The 20,648-nt window shown below is 41.0% G+C and overlaps 1 protein-coding gene and 1 long non-coding RNA gene across 7 annotated transcripts in view; one reads left to right on the top strand and one right to left on the bottom strand.

The window, feature by feature from the left end:
- The window catches only part of ARID5B (AT-rich interaction domain 5B), a 117,800-nt gene that overhangs the window by 65,805 nt on the left and 31,347 nt on the right, over positions 1–20,648 (top strand). For 4 of the 6 annotated variants that reach the window (XM_030275757.4, XM_072930922.1, XM_030275758.4 and 1 more), the window contains 2 exons: positions 13,561–13,673; positions 19,792–19,996. In XM_030275757.4, coding sequence (XP_030131617.4) covers positions 13,561–13,673; positions 19,792–19,996 — 318 coding nt within the window. Of the gene's footprint in view, positions 1–11,913; positions 12,058–13,560; positions 13,674–19,791; positions 19,997–20,648 lie in introns of those variants that run through there. The other 2 variants (XM_030275761.4, XM_030275759.4) reach the window with 2 other exon arrangements.
- On the bottom strand, positions 10,921–16,114 carry LOC115495744 (uncharacterized). The gene is made up of 3 exons (XR_003961038.4): positions 15,738–16,114; positions 14,227–14,309; positions 10,921–12,182 (listed from the first exon to the last, which is right to left on the bottom strand). It is a non-coding gene; the product is annotated as an uncharacterized lncRNA (long non-coding RNA).

The following is a 20,648-nucleotide window of genomic DNA, read 5'->3' as shown; positions in this document are numbered from 1 at the left end:
CTTGAAACCTTCAATAATAATAACACTAATACACTTGCCACAGTGAATAATAGGACTATAACCCCTCCAAAACTATTGTTTAGCATTGTACCAAGGTAAATAGTTATGTGAACTAGAAGCCAGAGATAAAATTTCAGTCCTAATTTAGATACCCGAGATAGAGGAAGAAGGGACTGCATTAGTCCTCACCAAAGAAGTTGTTCTGTTCATGGTGGTCTGAAATATTGCCATGCAATGAGTCAGAAAGTTGTTGTTGTTCACATCTTCAGAGTTCAGGGCTACTGAGTTTTGGCATGCACACTGGGTAGATAGCATTTGCAAATCAACACGTCCTTTTGCTGAGGCCATTGGCACAGGAAGCTTCCTATTTGGAGTTGGTGTGTTTGAGTTTCTGAGTTTTTTTATATCTGAATTTTGGAAAAGATACTTCTCTAGTATTTAGTCATAATGAAAAGATCCTCAGAGACAGCTGATGAAGACATTCAGAGTGTATGTTACACTGCATCGTGATTTAGAGTTTCTTGAATAAATATTGACCAATTTGACCTTTGCTTTTCCTCAGTCAATATTTATCTCTTGGGACAATGAATCTTCATATTCACCTTAGTTGAAGTCCAAGTCTTACTTAATAGTGTACTTGGAAATCCAGAAGAGGTGATGATTTGTCTTGGTGCTAGTTTTATCTGTTTAAAATCAGATATGTAGGTTTGGCCACTCGTGTAACTTTGTCAGATTGCCTAAACAAAGTAGCTTCAGGTCATGGTTGATGGGGAGGCTTCTAGGAAAAACTTAAATCCAAGAGATTTAAGAGACTAAGAGACCAGTCTGCAGATGAAGGGGGCAGTGGCTTTCCAGGGGTCCCACTCTGTCCCTGAGAGAGATGTCTGGGAGCAGGTAAACCCTGATATGGCGGGGTGGTGCTGGGACTGACCCCCTTTATTATTTTAGTGGCAATTTCAGTATTTTGGGGCTCTGGCTTAAGCTGAAGCTGAGAAAGAACCTTCCTCTGAAAAGTGAGGGTGCTGCAGCAGCACATATGGGTGGAACCACTGGGTCAGGGTTCCTGCACAGGTCCTGCCACCTCCTTGCCTGGATGCACAATGTCACCTCTTCAGAGTCCCACAGCATCACTGGCTGCTGTTGGAAGAAACCTCCTCTTACTAATTGGGGCAACACTTTGGAGTGGAACATGAAATTACTGTGCTTGTGAACTATGCTGTGAAAGTGAGAGCAAGAGAAGTGGAAAGTGCTTTCAGGCAGTAGAGAAAGGCGGAGCCTTACAAATATCTGCTTATGCAAATGAAATAATTTGTCTTCTGAAATGTTCATTTCGCCTTTTCCCTGGTTATATTTTCTGAATTGCCATATGTACTTCTTGTGATATTTCAGTCTTGTCAAATAAAGAAGAGAAGGCCTTATGATTAACTTAGGATATATACCAAGTAAAGTAATGTTTGTAATTTCTGCTGTGTAATCACTCAATAATATTACAGGTGGCCTGTAAGTTTAAAAAAAAAAAAAAGTCTAAACTGTTTTTGTAACCTTATAACTATCAAAGGTATTTGTTTGGGGAGAAGGCATTGAGAAAGAAGAGAATTTTAAAATTGCACAATTACAGTTAAAAAAACAGAGCAAGCAACGTCATGTGTTTCTGAAGAGCACACTGTTTAATTTTATAGTAACAGTATTTTAAGAATGCTGACAGTACACAGGAAGGCAGTGAATAATTCTTGTTGCAAAACCCTGATGGTTTGCTGTTTTCAAAATGTTAAGACTTAGTCAGCCCTGGATTTCTCTAAGGAAGAAAAGGACATTTGGGGAAAAAAAAAAAAAAAAAAAGCCAGTAGTAATGTATCAAAGCAGCATTCAAATAAAATAAAGGTTTGGTATCCTTACTTAGAATAGACTGGAAAATGCATTTGTTTTCATGTACTTTTTTTTTTTTTTTCGTGATGTGCCTGATTGACTTGTTTTAATACCAGTGTTATTTACATTTCAGGGATGGGCCTCTGTTATGCAGGAAATTGTCCAAACCCCTCAGCTGTATTTTAAATTGAAATTATTTATTTTATTAAGTGATTGTGCAGACTTAATTTAGTAATCTATTATTAAATCTATAGTTTCAGGCTGTATAAAATCTTTATATAGCATGAAAATGGGCACATATGATGATCTAGGCTATATATACACCTGGTTCTGTATATTAAATCTTTTACATATGTTGTCCATTTTCAGAAAAAAATAAACTGCTGCTTTTGAAAACTCAGCTTCTCTTCCATATTAGGGAATTCTGCAGACTCCCTGTGTTCCTTAGCTTCAGTATAATGCTAAATCAGTTTGTGCATTAGTCTATTTTTAGTTATGAATGAACTTTATGGAGTGCAGCACACAGAGTGATTTCAGAGATTCTCACTCATAAAACCCGTGTGTCATGCGCCTCAGTTACAGCTGTAAACGTTATGCAAGCTCTGGGCTTCCTGGGCCGGAGCCCTGAAATTTTCAGGGGGGAAAAAAATCATACCCCACCCCCGCCGCCCTTTTGCACAAAATATTAGTTAAATAGTAAATGTGCCGTGGTGAGATCGGGTTAAATTGTGTGACCTTGGCTGTGGCGGGCGCGCTGCCTGGCGTGGCAGCAGGGGGACACTAGAGGGCAACTGAGAGTTTTCTTTAAACCAGCCGAGCTGGAGATGGTTTTAATATCAACTGTTTAAACTCAGTGAGGATTTATTTTCCTGTCTGCAGATTTCACATAAGTAACCTCGCAGTTTCCATTGACAGCAGATAATAATCCAGCTGAAGTTCTTCTGGAGGAAAATGCAGCGGGAGCGGGTCCGGAGCCTGCTCTTGCCCAAATAAGGTTTTTTTGCAGACCCCATGTGTTAGATAATGATCAACTGACAGTCGGTCATGAGTTAATAATGCTGGATGCTGAAATATGCATACCATGTGGTATACAACAGTTCTGCGGGGAGAGACAAACACAGCTATAATTAGACATCTGAAACACAAGGAAGTGTGTAAATTGTTTAATAGTCTTCCACTTAATTCACTCAGATAATTTCCTAAGAAGCAGTATTGACTACGGAAGAATATTGCACAACTGACTGCATATTTAGTTTAAACCCTTCCCTGCTCAGATAAATTTATGGATACAGCTCAGTTTTATTTGGATTTTTCTGAGTGCTAGAGATTTGCTGGGGTCAAAATGAAGAGATGGGTTCAGATTTGTTTGTGTTGATGTTTGGGATGATTAAACCGATTCCATGGGGTTTGCACTTATTTAAACTGGGCACATGATCTTACAATCAGGACTTTAAAACCACTATTTTGGCGTGTTCTGAGACTTGTACAGATTCCCTAGCTGCCTATACAGAACCTGACAAAATTGCCAGAGTTCCACTTCCGTGTTTAATTGCAGAAAAAATGCAGATCCCTTCTGGTACTCAGCAGTGCTGGGCAGTGTCCCCTCTGCACCTCAGCAATAACACCCCATGTCAGGAGTATGCAGGTCCCCAGGGTGCCAAGGCTTTGTTCCCAAGCTGTCTGCAGAAGGGGAATTGTCTCTGAACCCGTTGCTGACCCTGTGCACTGTGGTGGGGGTGCCTGGCAAGCCAAGTGCTGCAAGTGAAGTTGGTGATGACCCAGAGATGTGAAAGGGCGCAGGGCTTAGGCTGTGGCTGCTGCTCCTGCCTCCACCTAATGCCTTGTGTAGTCATCGTGGTGGCAGCTGAATGTAGGCATCAAAGGGGAGAGCTTACTCTGTAGTTTCTGCTTGTCACTTTACTAATATCTTCATGCAGGTTGATTATGCCTAACAAATTTTGATTACTTTGCAGTACAATGATCAAATGCAAAGGGAAAAAAAAAAGGAAAGGAAATGATAATATTCTTACACACAAAAAAAGAATCTTATATAATCAGTTACAAATCAGAAATGCAAGAGATTATTTAAATAATATATTTGTCACTTTCAAATTGTGCACAGCTTGATGATCATTGCTTCCTACCTGGTGTTGTCATATCTAAAAGCAAGGTCTTGGAAACTGTCCATTTTATCCTTCTGGCATGAATTTCTGCCTGTTTATATTTGTGCACAATGTCCATCAGTCAATTAGCCCATCTCATCCATCTATCTACATGTATACGACTGGTTACGTTCCTGTTGTATTTCTGAGGTATGTAGGTCATGTCTCCATTGGGTACTGCTGACTCTGCTAGACAGCAATTACACAAACGCTGCCTTTTACTGGAGAGAAAAAGAAACGTTGTTAGGAAAGCTGCCCTAAGATTTGCCTTCTATTTTCTACAGCCCTCTAATGGAAGGTCTGCCTTGAGTGTTCTGATGAGTTTTGACCAGACTGGCTGGCTTATATGGGTTTGCTGTACGTTTTCACTTCTTGATGCCATATTTGCATTGCTTTTGTCTTGGCTATTACATAATCTGTTAGAACCTGCTCATTTGCTCATTTTCTTTGCTTGCTTTTTTTTTTTTTTAAATTAACCCAGACTATTTTGAGAAGTCAGACCTACACTTCTTGGGTGTTGCTCTGACCCTCCAACAGAAACTAAAGCCCCTCTCTGTTGGGTGCAGCCTTCCAGGAGGTGACCTTTGGGGATGGAGGGCTTTGGGGCTGGAGATTGCAGATTTCTGAGGGAAAGAGAAACTTGAGGAACCCATGTGTGATCCTGTGTTCCTGCCCAAGCACAGGGTGTTTCATGATATAGGATGATTTCTTTGTTCAGGGCTTGAATGCTTCTTTCCCATTAGTGACAGAGAGAGCCATGCTGGCTTGGTTGTGTTCAGTGCTTAACACAGCCTCAAAGATGTGCATAGCCCCCATTAGGTCATCAGACATCGTTGCATGCTCCAGGTCTTTACGAGCTAGGCATGTCTTTTGCTGAATCAAGTCTGCAGCTCTTCATGTTCCTTGTGCTGCATTGCTCAGTACTTCACTGTGTTTGATCCTATATTCATGCAGTTTCTCACCAGAAAGCTACTGAGTCATCTAATCTGGTATGAGCCCCAAGTAGTGGCTCATCAGCCAAAATTGCTGGCAAACTCTTTCGTCCAGTTCACCACCTTTTTTTGAAGGAGAAGGGAAACAGCTGTTTGAGAAGGAGCAGAGCCAGACAGCTGGACGCCTGGCCGTGCAGCCAGCCAGGCTGCTGCAGCCGCCCGCAGCGGCCAGGCTCTCCTGGCAGCAGCGTGGCCTCAGCCCTCACCGTGCCTGAGGCGGGACACCCAGCTCCAGTCTGGTACCTCAGCCCTCCAGACCCTCATGTATTACATCCCACACTGTGCACACCAGCTTGTGGCTGGCTCGGGCTTTTCCCAAAGGCCTTTAGAAAGCTGGTTATGCAGGTGACTCCATATTCTGGCACTGGATCAGGAATGGGGACTGCAGTGCCTGGGCATGCCTGGTTATGCCTCCTCGCTCCTTTTTCTCACCTTTGAGGTGCTGCTGTTACCTGGTAAAGTGACTTCTCTGTCATTTTTGCTCAAACCCAGCACAGCTTGAGTTATTCAGACCTCCCTGAGGGCAGATATCCCGTTGGTCACAGCATCTTCTATCAGCGTATGTTGAATTTCCAGTGGGGTGTGGCCTATGAGCAGTCACCCTTGGCTTGGTCAATAGGACCTGTAAACCCTGCTTGCAGGTTTCATGCTGGAGCTCTATTGAGGAGCATTGTGTTTTCCTGGTCTGTTTTCCTTCTGATTACTCACTTGTATGAGTCAGTCTTAGCACTGTGCCAGTCCTTGTGTCAGTGTGAATGTAATTGTCAGGGGCTGTATATTTATTTCACTGATGAAAATTTGTAATACTTACAAGGTTAGGAGCAACCCCTGTGGAATCCCACCAGAAATCTTTTCATTTGGTAGAAATTCCCCACTGATGCCTACATTTAGCCACTTCTTAATCCATTCAATATATGCTTGAATAAAATTAGATAGTGCTGTTTTTTAATCAAAGTATTATCTAATATTAAATCAGCTGTCTTACTGAATGCAGGTAAGTTCAATTTATACAGCTAGTTTCTCTAACCAAGCTTATAGTTTCAAAGTGTAAAAAATGGTTGTTTGTTTCTTTTCTGTTGTTTTAAGATTGGGTTTCTGTAAAACCAAGTCAATTGACTGGCTTTAATTATATTCTTTTGTAAGCATATCATCTGGCTTCTTTGCAAGTATGGAACAAATATTTACCAAACACCTCTGCCTCTTTTTGAATCATTAGTAATAGTCCTGTCATCTGTAGCCAGTAACAGGCCTACATTGAATTTTTTTGTTACTATTATTTTAATTTGCTCTAAGGTCTACTTGAATGTAATGTATTTTTCAAGCATAGATTTTGCTCTGAAGTCTTCAGCTTTCCATTTCAGTTTACTGCACTTCATAATTTCCAGCACATGTATAGATTTTGTCCAGGAAAAAAAAAACAAAACAAAACAACTTTTCCCCATTTTTTTTTTAAATCCTCATTAGTCAGCAGGACATAAACAAGTCCAGATCAAGGAAAAGTCTTAATATCCATCCATGCTGAAATGAAGAAAAAGAGACTCCAAGCCTCATCTGGAACCTTATCTCCGTCTTTCATGGAAAAAAAGAAACATTCAATTTTTGGCAAAATTCGCCAACCTGATGTTTGCAGTGCCTCTAAATTTTCTGTTAAAAGCAATGCTAGTCTGAACTGTAATTCATGAAAAATACTAGCATTTTGCTTTCTTCAGAGATTGTCTGGTTAGGAGGAGGGTCAAAACAACAGTCTGCAGCAAGTCATATGTCTCCACATTAATCCACACAAGGAAGTGTCTGTTTCACTTATTTCCAAATGGGGGATGTTTTCTTTAGAGAGGTAGCAAATTGATTTTCCCCACATGGAGCATGGGATATCTCATTTCCAAAACAAAACTTTGAGAAATGGCTACACAAGTCCACTCTTTCTCCATGTGGGTTAGAAAGCAGCATGATTCCTTAATGTTTCCTGCCAGCTTGTTCACTGCTGTGCTCTGGAGTTTCCAGGTCAAGCCTGGCATGTTCAGTTATAAAGAGAGGAATAAACAAGTGTTTTCATTTAGAAAAAGCCTAGTAAAAATAATTTTGATATTCAAGTTGTTTCATGTCAGCTTGAGCAAGCATGAGGGATATGTGTGTGTGCACAGAGAGGCTTTGTGACCTCCAGAGCTTGGTGAGGGTTTGAGTTGTTGGTGGGTGCTCATCACTGACTTCCATAGGTGTACTTAGGATCCTGTCGAGACCTTCCCCAAATTGAATTGATACTGTTGTTTCCTAAACACAGGTCTGGGTTTTTTTTAGCATAGGATGATATTTTGCTTTCTTTTCCAGGCATTTTAATTTCTACCCTTTCAATGCAATATTAGGTTACTTACAGCTTGTTGCTTCTCTTCATCAGCTCAGTGTGCCTGGGCAATAAACGCCCCAAGCCCTCATTTTTGGACCCTGTTTCCTGAGGCAAAAACTTTTAAATAAACTTTCAGAAGTGAAAGGAAAATAAATTAAATGTGAAGACCCAAAGTCAAAATGCAGAAAAGGGCATGAGGGGAAGGAGATAAAATAAGGAGATGGCGGTGATGGGGAAATCAAGGAAGCAGCTGGGACTCCACAAAATATGCAAGATTAACTAAGCTTTGAACAGCTTTTGAGACCATGCTTAAATACAGCAATATGCTTTTCTTAACTTCCAGATATTGCAGAATGCTGGAAGCCCCCTAGAGGGGTAAGTGTTAAAGCCATTAAACCTGTTAACTTTCTATTCATTACATTTTAAAAGGTGCAACGCGTAGCCATGCTTTTCAGCCAAGAGCTAACTTTTGCCAGGCTGTGTTAGGGATGTTCTCAGCAAGCAGCTGTTTGCCACATGCTAACAGGCATGGTCAGTTCATGGATTTTGTGGCGATCTGGGGCCATTCTGCTCACCTTGACTTCGATGGCCAGGCATCTCCATATGCCACTTCCATCTTCTATTTGGCACCTGAATCATGAATAGCTCTGGGATCTGACACATCCTGCCATTTCCACCGGCCTTGGAGGGAAGATCTCCTAATCTGTTCTGTACGTACAGATGGTTGTGCGGCTTAGGGCCAAGGGATGTGGTATCACAGTTTTTGTGCATGTGTGTCAAAACCAGAAGACATGAGAAGGACTGGCACAGTGCAGAAGGATTCTGTGGGGGGACAACTGTGCAAGGTGTCCTTCAGGGAAGAGTGGCTGTGGATGCATTTGGCAGCTGTGCTGCCGCTGCCTCATGTCTCTTCTGAATCCAGCACCACTGTTCATCCCTGTTTATTCACTTCTTGCAATTTCCACTGCTCCACCTAAATCCTGGTTTGTGATTACCTCCCTCTGGTACCCTCCAAGCTCACCTGACTCTGTGAGCCCACCCTAAATGTAGACCTGGATCTTCTGCTGGCCCTTCTTTGTTGATGGCAATGGAGATTTTTAGAAGCTCAGTTGATTTTTTTTTTAATTGATTTTTGTAGTTGGCAAATATGCTGTTGTTCTTCCTTCATCTTTCCACAAAACATGGTCACAGAAAACAGCAGGCAGCCAGAAGAATCTGGTTTGCAGTGTAAGTCCATTCCTCAGCAAAATATGGCAGTGGCCTTATGTTCCTTTTATTTCTTTTTCTTTTTTTTCTCCTACTTTTGCAGTGTGTGTGAGAAACTGGAGTATCAGCAGGCCAGAATCAAAAGTCATATCAGGAAATAGTTACGCAGGTCAGAGAGGCCTGGAAAGGCAAGAACTTTGATCATGGGCATTACAATTGCTTAGATGTGCTCTAGAGTAAGAAATGTGGAGCAAGCAATTAAAAGATACATGTTTTAGGCATGAGTACAGTACTTGTTTACTTACATGGTTTGCTGAGCAGCCAGCAAGGTCCAAGGTTATTTTGGGCTCAACATGAGTAAGTGATCCAGGTATGAAAAATGAGGTAATGCATTCCAGGCTCATTAAAAACTCTTGGCTACACCACTGATTTTGACGAAGTGCCAGCATAGCTTGACCTCAGCTCTGTGAAGGCCACTATTTTTCTTAACACCCTCCTTATAACAATAATCTTCTGCATCAGCCAAAATATATGAATTTAGGGAAGAGTGTTATTGGGAGGGTTGAACTCACTGGACTTCCAGTGGTAATCAAACTCGTAAAAAAGAGGTAATTTTTCAGTAAGTGACCTGCTAAATTCAGGTACCCCAAAACAACGAACATTATTTCATGACCTTTTCATGGCATTACTGGCATAGATGTAGCTCAGGTGAGGCTGACCTGATGACAGGGAGATGTTAAGCCCTGTGATCACTTCCCCATCCTGGACACATAGGAAAAGAAGGTGGCAGGTGGATGTCCTGTGTTGTTGTGGCAGCCTATGTTTTTCCATTGTAAGTAGTGTTAATGGTCATGGTTGACTTTGGCAGCTCCCACTTCGGGGTATTTCTCTTTCCCCTGCATAGAACTTGCCTTTCTTGAGGTAAAATCAGAGCTGGGAGTTCTTCTAGGCAGTGAAGCTTGGAAATTCTCATTTTTCTTGTGTCCTGCTGAGCAGGCAGTGTCTGTGGAAATTGAACAACTGAGGGTGGTAGTGACTGGAGAACAGTAGCCACAACCTTATGAATTTTCTGAGTAGGTGAGCAGGGTAGCTGCCTCTCCCTTTCCTTCTGGCCTATCCCAATCACCTGCAATATCCTGATGTTTGCACAGACTGGTGAGAGTGCTGGAGGGGAAGATGTAATTTTTTGGCAGTGATGCTATTTCTTGGCTTCTCTTGAAGAGAAAGAACTTCTGGCTTGGAGAAAACAGCTAGCTAGTGAGCAGCATTAGCCTTGAGCTCCTCTCTTTTCTGTGTGGTTCTCTTGGTGGGTCAGAGCCTACAACTGAGCTTATCAGTCTTTATTTCTCTGTACTGATGCCTCTGAATTGTCCTTGTTTGATTACTGTAGTTTGTAGGCAGCTTGTGCTGAACAAAGAACAGACTATGGAAGCATCTTCTTATTTGGATATGTTTAGACAGCAAAGATTTGCCAGTCTACATCTACAGATAATCTAACTCACGCTGTGCATGGCACAGGCTTTGCATTTAACCTCTCAGGTGTAACAGTTTGCAGTAAAAATGTGTAGGGCATTGCTGGTGTTCTGCCAGTACAGAGCACAACCCCAGTTTGGGGACTTCTCCGAGCTCAGGGAGTGTTCAGTTGTACTTGTGTGCATTTTGCTGCTGGCTGTGTTTTACCTGGGCATACCTGAAAGTTTTGCCAGGACTCAGCAGGTAAAAGGAGTGGGAAAACACCACACATTGGCAAAAGACAATCACGTCGTCAATTACACAGGAAAGAAAGTTTTTTTACTGGTACTGTGTTGTCTCTCTCATACTCCTGTTGTAAGCACTCACACCAAAGAGGTGGCAAATAATGCAAACTTTTTTCTGTACTTATTTATTCACTTTTTACTTCAATTTTCTTTGCTTATGCTCTCACCTTCTGCGTGTGTGCAGATTGTCAGGCCTCACTGCCACAAATTCTTTCAGAAAATGAATTTGAAAGCCATGTGCACAAACACATGAAGAAAGTGAATAATTTTGGATATTTTTAGGTAGTCATGCCAGAAGTGCTTCTCCACTAGACAACAGCAGAAAACCCATAGGATACTCACTTAGCTGTCCAGTACATTCTGAACATCCAACATCATCAGGAAAAATGAATGTGACTAAGCCACAAAATATGTAAAATTGCTTTAAAATAATTATGAATAACAAATTCAAGACATTTGCAGTGTGCTCATGAATATGTCAAAAATTAAACAAAAGATGACAAAATCGAAACATGAATGTGACTTGTAAATTCTTTATTTGGTCCTAGTCATATTTCCTTGCTCACATGAACAAAACAAATGTCACTGAAATGCAGTGATCTTCAAATAATGTATTTATTTTTAATGGTTTAGGGAGCAAATATTAATGGCTTTGTTTCAAGTGTGACTTGGGACTACATCAAACGTTTCTTTTACAGAGTAGATATTAGATGCCAAGACCTTCTCTTCTGATAATAATTCCTATTGCTGCTTTCTTGTTAATTGTGTGTCAGCTCTGGAGTGGCTTTAGGTGATTTAAAATCATACCATTGGGCATGTGGGATGGTCCTTGTGTGTGCTGCAGACAACCCTTCCCTGCTGCAGCTCCTGAGCCACAGGGAGGATGCAAATACCCCATTTCATAGTGGGTTTGTGCCAGTTCTGCCATGGAAAGCTCCAATTCAAACAGTGTTTATATGCAAGCTTTTTATATACCTGGAATTTTGGAACAAATGCCTTCTTGCTTTTAAAGCTTTTAGCAAAACATTAGCAGTGCTTTATAGTGTGATGCAAAGCACAGTGCCAAAACTCAGGATAACAAGTGTGTTTGAAAAGCATTGAGCCTTGAACTAATTTCTTTATTTGTTAAAAAGTAAGAATGGAATGAAGGAGTGAAAGGAAGGACTAATAACTCACCTGCAAGTACATTTGATGGTAGCTCAGCCACATCCCTCTTTGGCCATTTGTTGGGCCAGACCTGCAGATCCTTTCATCCAAAGGTTAATCTTTTAATATGTATGCCAAAGTGTAGTAAATTGAGGGAACATTTCTGTCTCCTTCAGTACCTTTTTAAAGAACTCAACAACCGCTGAGGCAGACCGTGGCTAAAGATCTGTCCATCCCATGCCGGTCGTGTGCCAGAAAATCCCTGTAGGCATCATGAAGACATGAAAGGTTGAGCGGGGTTTATAAATAAGGCAGGGCGGCGTGGCCGGGGCTGGCAGCGGCGCTGGAGCGCTCGGAGCGCATCCCACGCTCCCGCCGGCCGCTCAGCCCTGTTTGGATGAGTGATGGGGCGGCGGGGGAGGGGATGGGGATGGGGCAGCGCGCAGCGAACGCTCCGAGTGTTCATTTTGTGTAAGGCTGACATCCACACCACGTCGAGACTCCCAGCGACGTGGTGTGTGCAGTCACATGCTGTAGCATTCATGAGTACAGATATAAATCAGGCAGATGTTTGTCGACTGGAATGGGTAATAATTTCTTTCTCTCTTTGTTTGATTTTGCATGTTAGCCTCAGATGACAATTTCAGAATTGCTTTCTGCAGTACTTTTCAATAAGCAGAATGTGCTTCACTGGAGATAGATGGAGATATTTCTGTAGGGAGATAAATGTATTTTTAGATAGACACAAATATGGACTTACTCCCATATGCACATGCATATATACTCATACACATAGAGATTTTTTTTTTTTTTTTTTACCTTACACCAGTGTTGGGGGGAAAAGGATCTGACTTTTTATTTTAAACCCAAAGCTTTTCTTTTTCTCTGAACAGACCAAATATGACAGTGCTACTCAAACTATAAAATCAAATTAGCACCCTTTATTGTGTTGGCAAACTAATTAAAATGTAAAATGTCCTGAAACCACTGGCTTACTGTGTAACAAATGTAAGATTAGAAACAATTAGAAGACACTCAAGAGGTTTGTGATGTTTAGATTGCTGACATTGTTCTAATCATCCCTTTAAGTAATGAAAACAATGGTTACCTAAAAATTAAAGGTTTAAAGGAAACTATCTTATTCGGTACAGTCATTAGTTAATGATTGTTTATCATTTTAAATGTTGCCATAGTGATTGGAGGCTGATTTTTAAATCTGAAAGCAGAGGGGACATGTAATAATGAGCACACATCTGCTTCATCTATTATTTCTATATATGATCATAATTTACATTGTAATAGCACTATTGAAAGATGAGTGTGATATTTTTTATGATGATCCATATCGCATTCCTCGTATGGCTCAGCACAGCAAGGATTTAGTCACTGTGTTATTTCAGAGCTGTTTTATCTTAAAAATTGGACAAAACTGAAAGTGATTCACGTTAATTTGTATGTGTGGTATGTAACCCTTATGAAACAATCAATCACTTATTTCAGTACTTGTCAACTTCCAGAACTAGTTGTTAAGGGGGTTTTTTGATCCTTTTCAGGACTCAGGGGTAATTTTTTTATTTTTTTCTTAAACTTTTTTAGAAAAACTTTGACAAGACTGACAGGATATATAAACATTTCTTGGAGCTGTAAGGAATTTCAATATTTCAGAGCATTTATAATGCCAGATGTTTCCCAAAGTTGGAAATGGCAGTTAGTTCTCTTGCTTCAAGATTAGAAATAAAGGCAGCAGGATGATTAATGCAAAGTTGCCTATTTAATATTAAATTTTGTTCTTTTTTGTACCAGGGAGAAATATTTGTGCTTTCTCTCTGAGTCCTTGGGAGACCAGTGTTTGACTTTATATTAATTAGTTATGTGAAAGTAGAATAGAGTAGCCTTGGGGGATATTCTATAGAAACGTATAGTGTGTCAAGACATAACCCCTAGAGGACGGGAATCTCGTAATAAGCGTTTACTGTAGACAGATGTGTACGTTTCTGTGAGTGATTGTAGTGGAATTATTTATTATGCTTTTGGCTGTTAAGAATCCAGTATAAGACAATGTGCTCAAAGTGTTCTCCATTAATTTTCAGCGCCAAATCTTAAAGGCAGACCACGCAAAAAGAAGCCATGCCCACAGAGAAGAGATTCATTAAATGGCATTAAGGATTCCAACAATAATTCTGAAAGCAAAGCTGTTGCCAAGGTAAATCACTTAATAATACTCTTTTCGGCACTCTCTTCTTTTTTAGATACAACCCTGCCTTTGTTTCCCAGCATGTGGTTTCACATTTAGAGTGTAACTTATTTTCTTGGGAAGGTAAACGTAATTTTTTTCAATAGTTTTATTTTTCATTTTAAATCATGCCTGTGTTCAAAGTTACCAGCAATTATAATCACCTAACAACCTAATGCTATCAGCTTGTTGGTAACTGGTAGTGCTTAAGCTCTCTTGGCATCTAGTGTTAGTTTTCACATTCTGTGACACACAAACATAGTGTGTGACAGTATCTACGAATTAAAAATAAACTTGGGAGCAGCTCACCCTGTTACAATGTACTTCTAAATATAAGTTTGAAGATAAACAGACTACGAAACAAGAGCTGCCTCAGTAATGGTTTCTAAGAAGCAAACACAAATGACATTACCCTGATGTTAAGATCTCGACATTTTTAAATTGGAAAAAAAAAATAAAATATAAAGGCATAAACTCAGTTTGAAAGCTTAAAAAAAACCTGGGCTGTTTCTTTAATACTTACTGCTGAGCTGCATGTTCCACGGTTTGCTGAATAGTGCATGTTTTTACAGAGTCTTCTGTATGTGCTGCAGTGCTTAGCCCATGCTGCAAGTAAAAATTGGATCACTGATTAGTGTTTATAGACTTAATCTCTAAGATATTTGTGGGTTTGTGTCTTTTCCTTAAAATATTTTAAAATGGAGTTTCTGTAGTATAAATTGCATCCTATTTTCTATGTTGTGTGAGTGGTTTTAGACAGGAATTTAGTTTTCTCTTTAAAAAAAAAGAGCAGCACAAATGGCTCCTTTCAAGATGATTTAATTAGAAACTCTAAGGTGCAAGGATGGAAAATTACTTAAAGCAATACTTGATTTTTATCTGAGACAGAACTTTGTCGCTTATACTTTTAAGCTAAACAACTAAAGAGATTTGCATATACTGAATTTTTACACCAGCTCCTCCCAAATCTATTGTGTCAATAAATTAGATGGATGTGTATCTGAAAAACACTTCCATTGTTGTGACCATCTCTTTAGGAAATACAGTGAATCTATAGATCCATTTGCGTTGGTATTGTTGTACACAGTGAATGTCCCGGGAGATTAGGAGGTTAAAGAGGTCAAGTAGGAGTGTTCTGCTCTCAGTTTCTCATAGGAAGGCAAATTACATTCCACCTCCTCCTCCTCCTCCTCCCTAGGAGTTCAGTTAAAATTGTGCCTTCTGTTGATGACGATAAAAGAGGCTGAAGTTCATGATGAAACTCTGCCCTTAAGTCATTGTTTCTCTTCTTTTTGTGCCCTATTGTGCTCAGTTGGAGTCTGTACTATTGTGTTAGACAGGCATGGTAAGAGGTGATGGAGCCTGGTGTGTTGAGTTGCGGGGTCCTGCCAGATACTATAGAGTTTGCCTGAATGTTTTCTCTGTGAAAGAATGTACAAAATCCGTTGTGTGAAAATGTCTCAATTTGCCTCAATTCCCCCTTCCCCCAAGCCATTTTTTATGTCAAAATATTGCCCATGCACTGTGGCATGGACCATATTGTCAAAGCACCCCAGACTGTAGCACAAGTAGTTCTGCTTCTTCAGCACCTGATATATAGGTGTGAGATAATTAAAAACTACAGTAACACTTCATACCAAATTGTTTATCCTCTCTGTTTATCTTAGGGTTCATACTACATAGTCAGATGGGAGGATATTTCCGATAAGAAGTAATTCCACCTATTTATCTAGTCATACTGTGCTCATCATTGTGCAGATATTAATAGCATTAATTATCTTGGCCAGCTTAATTTCATTATAAATAATAGACATGCTCATGATATAATGTCCTTGCATGTAGTCACACTGACTTCACTGTGGCTCTTCACATCAATTTGTGTCTCAGGGCTGTAGATGCACTTCCCTAAGAGGAGGATAGTGAATCAAACCCTCCATAGCAGATGTACTGCAATTTGTGCAGAGCGTGCCTGTGTGTTACTGGGGAGAGAGGAGAAGGGTATTTGGGGAAGGGGAGAAATAGAGATCCACTTACCATCCTCTCTTTGCTGGGAACTGTTGGGATGTGGTCATCTGAAGCTCCATGTTGGAGTTCCCTGTTGGTTATCCTCCTCTGTGAGTGCTCCATGTCTGACTAATGCTGACAATGGGTCCATGGAGAGCAGGATTGAACACTGCTCATGTAAATGGGATTAATCCACTTGATTCAGATGCTGAAGCATTCAGCAGTCCTGGCCATATTCTTGTTGCAGATGAAATCCCTTCTGACCAGAAGTTCTGCTGCTTGCATTCTCAGATCATGTCACTCATTGTCTGGCAGCTGCCTCATTTCTCAGTGGTGGGGTGACCGCTGTGGTGGAGTTGCAGTGGCTGTATGGTTTGGGTTGGGAAACAGCAGAAGGTGCGTTCCAAAGGCTGTGGTTTTGAGCCTGTCGAGACCAATGCAAGCTGCATAGTTGTCATGACTTGCTGAATTTCATGTTCTCAATAGCTCTCATCAGGCATGTTTGTCTTGAGCTATCAGCAGATCGTTTTGAGGGTTTCACAGTTAACCTGACAAGGAAAAGTGTCTGGTTGGGTAGGAGCATTTCTGGGTCTATTCTAGTATAGGTGACTTGTTAGAAATAGAGGGATGGCGTCACAGGCTTTGTGGCTCTGGACCTGCAGGTGCTGCCAGGGAGAGTGGGTCTTTTGTGTGCCTCTTCTTGTTTTTGCTCTCTTCATCTCTTTGGTGGTCACTGCATCAATTTTACTGCCTCCTGGGGAAGATGCCAGGGGAGTTCCCTCTACGTCTGGGAAAGGAATACAAGGCCATCTACTCCAGCAGGATCAGCTCTCCTGGAGAGGGATATATCAAGATCTTCCCTCAAAACGCTCCTAGGACTCTGGAGGCTTTCATACTTGATGTGTCATCAGTATTGGACAGGCTTTTGGAACTTGAAGGCTCCAGCAGATGACCTTCATCGTACCTGCTTCATCTTCTCAGAAAGTGTTCCAAATTCACAGTGTGTTCTAATGCTTTTTAAAACTGGCTTATCTGATCATTTTGAGGAACTGAAAGGATTAACTTGTTAAACATGGAAATTGTCCCCAAATGAATCTATTAATTACATCTGCTAGTGCAATTGCTGCAGTAGACCTCTCACTTCATTTGTACGGCAGGATCTGGGAAATTAGTTTAAAAGTTGCCAGGATATGCTTTTCCTGTGGCCACAGGTGGCCTGGCATGCTTTCAGTTCTGGAGATTTATTCCGAGTGCCTCAACCATTATCTGATGGAAACTGTAAAATGCAGATCTGTTGTGCTCTGTGTTGTGTGTTACCTCTGGCAGGATAAGACAAACACAGTTGTACCCATGAGTGTTCACTGGCCATGGATCATCCACCTCTGATGGAACAGCAGGAGATGGTCACATGTTCCAGACCCCATCTCAGTGCACCCCCATTTTATCCAGCTTAACCCAGCTGTGGCACTGGGTTTGTGTTTTGAAAGAGAAGGGCAGTTTGTGGTGCTTGGAGCAAATCTGGCAGCATTCTCACTGATTTTTATATGTTTATGCTGGATTTACACTGGTGTTACCCAGAATGGCATTTGGCTCTTTTTGTTCTCATTAATCATTGGTCACGGCATTCGTCCATATTTCCTGTCAGAAGGTGGGAAGGTTCCAGAAGTGAGGCTTGGGCCTCAAATGCTGAGCAGATGAAATGCTGTAGCCTTCACCAAAGCTTTGTTGAACCTGATACTGCTTGAAGTCTGCCCATCTCATTTTGACACCTCTGAGTCCCACAGGGGCTTGGACCCTGCTTCTGTGTAGACAAAGAGAGAAAGATTGTGTGTAGCACAGGTTTTTCCCACTCCTGGTGGCTTTCCTAACATTACTTTGCCTTTGTCTCCTTTAGTGTAGTATCCCTTGCCATTAGTTTGCTTGCACAGCTGTGAGCTTTGATTTCACACAGAGTTCATGCCCAGGTTGTCTTTGTAAACATAGTTCTGAATTGTCCAGTTTGAAAAAGAGAATCCAAGGAAGTGGGTGACAAAGCTGAAAAGTTGTTCCAGGTCCAGTGAATTTGTTCCAAATTTGCAGCTCCAATTAAAAGTCCTAGAATTATTGAAGTCATGCATTCCTTTTGGGAGTGTTAACCCAGTCTTTGGTGAAGCATTGAAACCTATGACAATGTAATCTAAAAACTTTGGAAGCTGCTGAATAATTTTTGTGAGGTGCTGAAGTAAAAAAGTCAAGGAATTACAGCTCTGACCTGAAAAGTGGATGAGGATGTTCAAAGTTCATTTAACAGAAGAAAAAAAAACCTGTTAGCTCCTCTGAGTTTCGGATGAAACCCGTGATCTTTACGAAAGGTTAATCAAGAGGCATATCAATTACTGAAATGCAACGGATGGTGTCCTGTGCTACAGGAAGACAACATCTCTTTGAACTGTGCAATTGGAAAATATCAAGCAGTACTCTGGACATACTTCAGCAGCAAGTGATCTTGCAGAAGAAAAATCTTGCAGAAAGTCCACTCCCCAGTCCCTACTGCATTGCCTGGGAGGAGGGAGCCTGTACTCTCCAGTGGCCAGTATTGGAGGGTTTTCAGCAGCATCAGTTGCCGTGGAAAATCGTGACCACTTGTTCACTCTGCTTAGGAGCTACCATTGCTTTGTCCAGCATCTGTGGAAAACTGTGGAGCAGATCACCTGAACTCAGTACTCTCTACAAAGTTAATACCCGGAGCAGTACAAAGATTTTGTTTTTCCTGAGCCTGATATGCCAGAGTATCATTTATTAAGATTAAAAAAACATATTGTGGTTGTGTTCTTTCCAGTAATATGTTTGTTATTTGTTTACAAGCACTTACGTAATGCTCTTCATAGCAGTTGATTCCAAATTGTCAAGAATCCAGAAAGCACCTGATTTAGAACTGACAGTTCTGAAGGAGGGTCCATGGGTTGCTTGACAAAGAGCTCCTGCCTTCCTGCACAGCAGAATACCCTGCTCTCCTCTGGTATCCTCCTAAAATACCAAGTACTGGCTCTTAGGGTGTCCCTGCTTCCTCTGGGAGCACAAAGGACATGTCTTGGATGGGGTATGGAACTACTAGAAGGCTCCTGACAGCACTCAGAAGCATTGAAGGGACAGTGCAAATCCAAAATACGTGTAACCATCTTCACTGCCTTCTATTAGAGAACTTCCATTATTTCATTGGAAATTTATTGATTCCATGGTCCCAATGTCGTGAACACTCGATTTGTAATTTGCTTGATTCAGTGGCAGGATTATCTTCAAGAGGGGCTGCAGGATTAAGCCAGTTTCACTGGGTATTTTTCCTCATGTATGAATACTGAGGAGAGGTAAAGTGGTTCCAATTTATTGATTTCCTGACTGGCCCACATCTGCTGGGCAGTCCAGTGGGAGACCTGGAGCTCTGGGACTTAATGTGCATTGGGGATGCCAGTGTCTACCAGGAAAATCTCCAGCTACCAGCCTCTCCCCTCTGCTACATGCTTAGGGCTGTGCTCAGATTTAAGCAGATGCTCTAATACACTTGACTTGAGTCCGTGCTACAGCAGGACCTCCACTCGTGTGCTGAGAGCTCTGCCTAGATAAAGCTTGCCAAAATTTGCATCTATTTTGGTGGGCCAAAGGAGAGAAAAATGTGTCATTTCAGAGCTGGCTGCTGAGCATTCCTGGAAGGGGCTGAGCGCCCTCAGCTCCAAGGGTTGTCTACGGGAGTTGACAATGCTCAGTGTCAATCCTGGAACAAGGGTTATTATTAGACCTGCTAATGGCAAGTGTATGTGAGAGATAGAAGCTGTGACATAGCAATGTATAGTCATAAAAATGCAGATCTGGAGAGCATTACCAGTGAGTTATAATGATTTAAAGATGTGGCTGTTTAAAAATGTTGTGACTAAGATTCAGAACAAGACATTTAGGTCTATAAATAGCTTCCTTTGTTTCCCCTCAAACACAGTTGCATGGTTTGGCCTTCATTTTTTTCAACAATCCATTCTGCTAGGAGAGGGTATTTATTCCTTAAGTGAAAATTAAAGGTTACCCAGATCTGATATGACATCTTTTCTCTTCCCAGGTAAAATGTGAGGCTAAGTCAGCTTTGCCCAAACCCAAGAGTAACAACAGCAACTGTAAGAAAGGCTCAAGTGAGGATAAATCAAAGATTGCCATAGGTGAAGAATGCAGAGCTGATGAGCAGGCTTTCCTTGTGGCTCTTTATAAATATATGAAAGAAAGGAAAACACCAATTGAACGAATACCCTATTTAGGTTTTAAGCAGAGTAAGTATCCTTTTTCTCACTTTCTTGTTGACATTTTAGAATGATTTGGCTTCTCTGGAGAAAGCAATTGCACACAAAGACTATTTTAAAGCCTTATGGATGGGGAGGGACCATGTTTGTCTCTACACATTTTCCAGGCATTTCACTGTCTTATGCCTAGATTTGCATCTCTTCCTTCTGGGGTAGTTGCTGCCGGATATTTATAGGTTTAAATCCGCTGATTATGACTAGAAATAGGCATGTTGAAAACTCTCTAGTTTTCTGTTTTGTAAATCTGCAGCATCTGTAATGCCTTTCTTCTGAGTTAATAATATGACGTATCTTTATTGTGCCCAGATGTTCTTTATGAAAGGACAGATATTAAAGGAAGACATTTAAAAGTGGTCAAGAAAGGCACAAGAGGGATTGTATTTTTAAGCCCCAAAATGTGTTTATAGTTAATAAATTACTGACTTTGGAGAATAAAACCAGACTGTATCTGCTTAATACAGAATGCAGTCTTGCGAATTGCTTTGGCATGTACAGTTTGTATTGCCACAATCTGTAAATTAATTGTATGTGGGGAAGATACAGTTGAAACTGAGTTTTGCATAAATATTGCAGCACAATGTAGATCTTTCACAGTTTCCAACAAAAACTGTAAATGGGGGTA

This window comes from Taeniopygia guttata, chromosome 6 (genome assembly GCF_048771995.1).
Source record: "Taeniopygia guttata chromosome 6, bTaeGut7.mat, whole genome shotgun sequence".
Lineage (NCBI taxonomy): Eukaryota > Metazoa > Chordata > Aves > Passeriformes > Estrildidae > Taeniopygia > Taeniopygia guttata.
The sequence above is the reverse complement of the archived record's forward strand: the minus strand, read 5'-3'. Positions and strand labels throughout refer to the sequence as shown.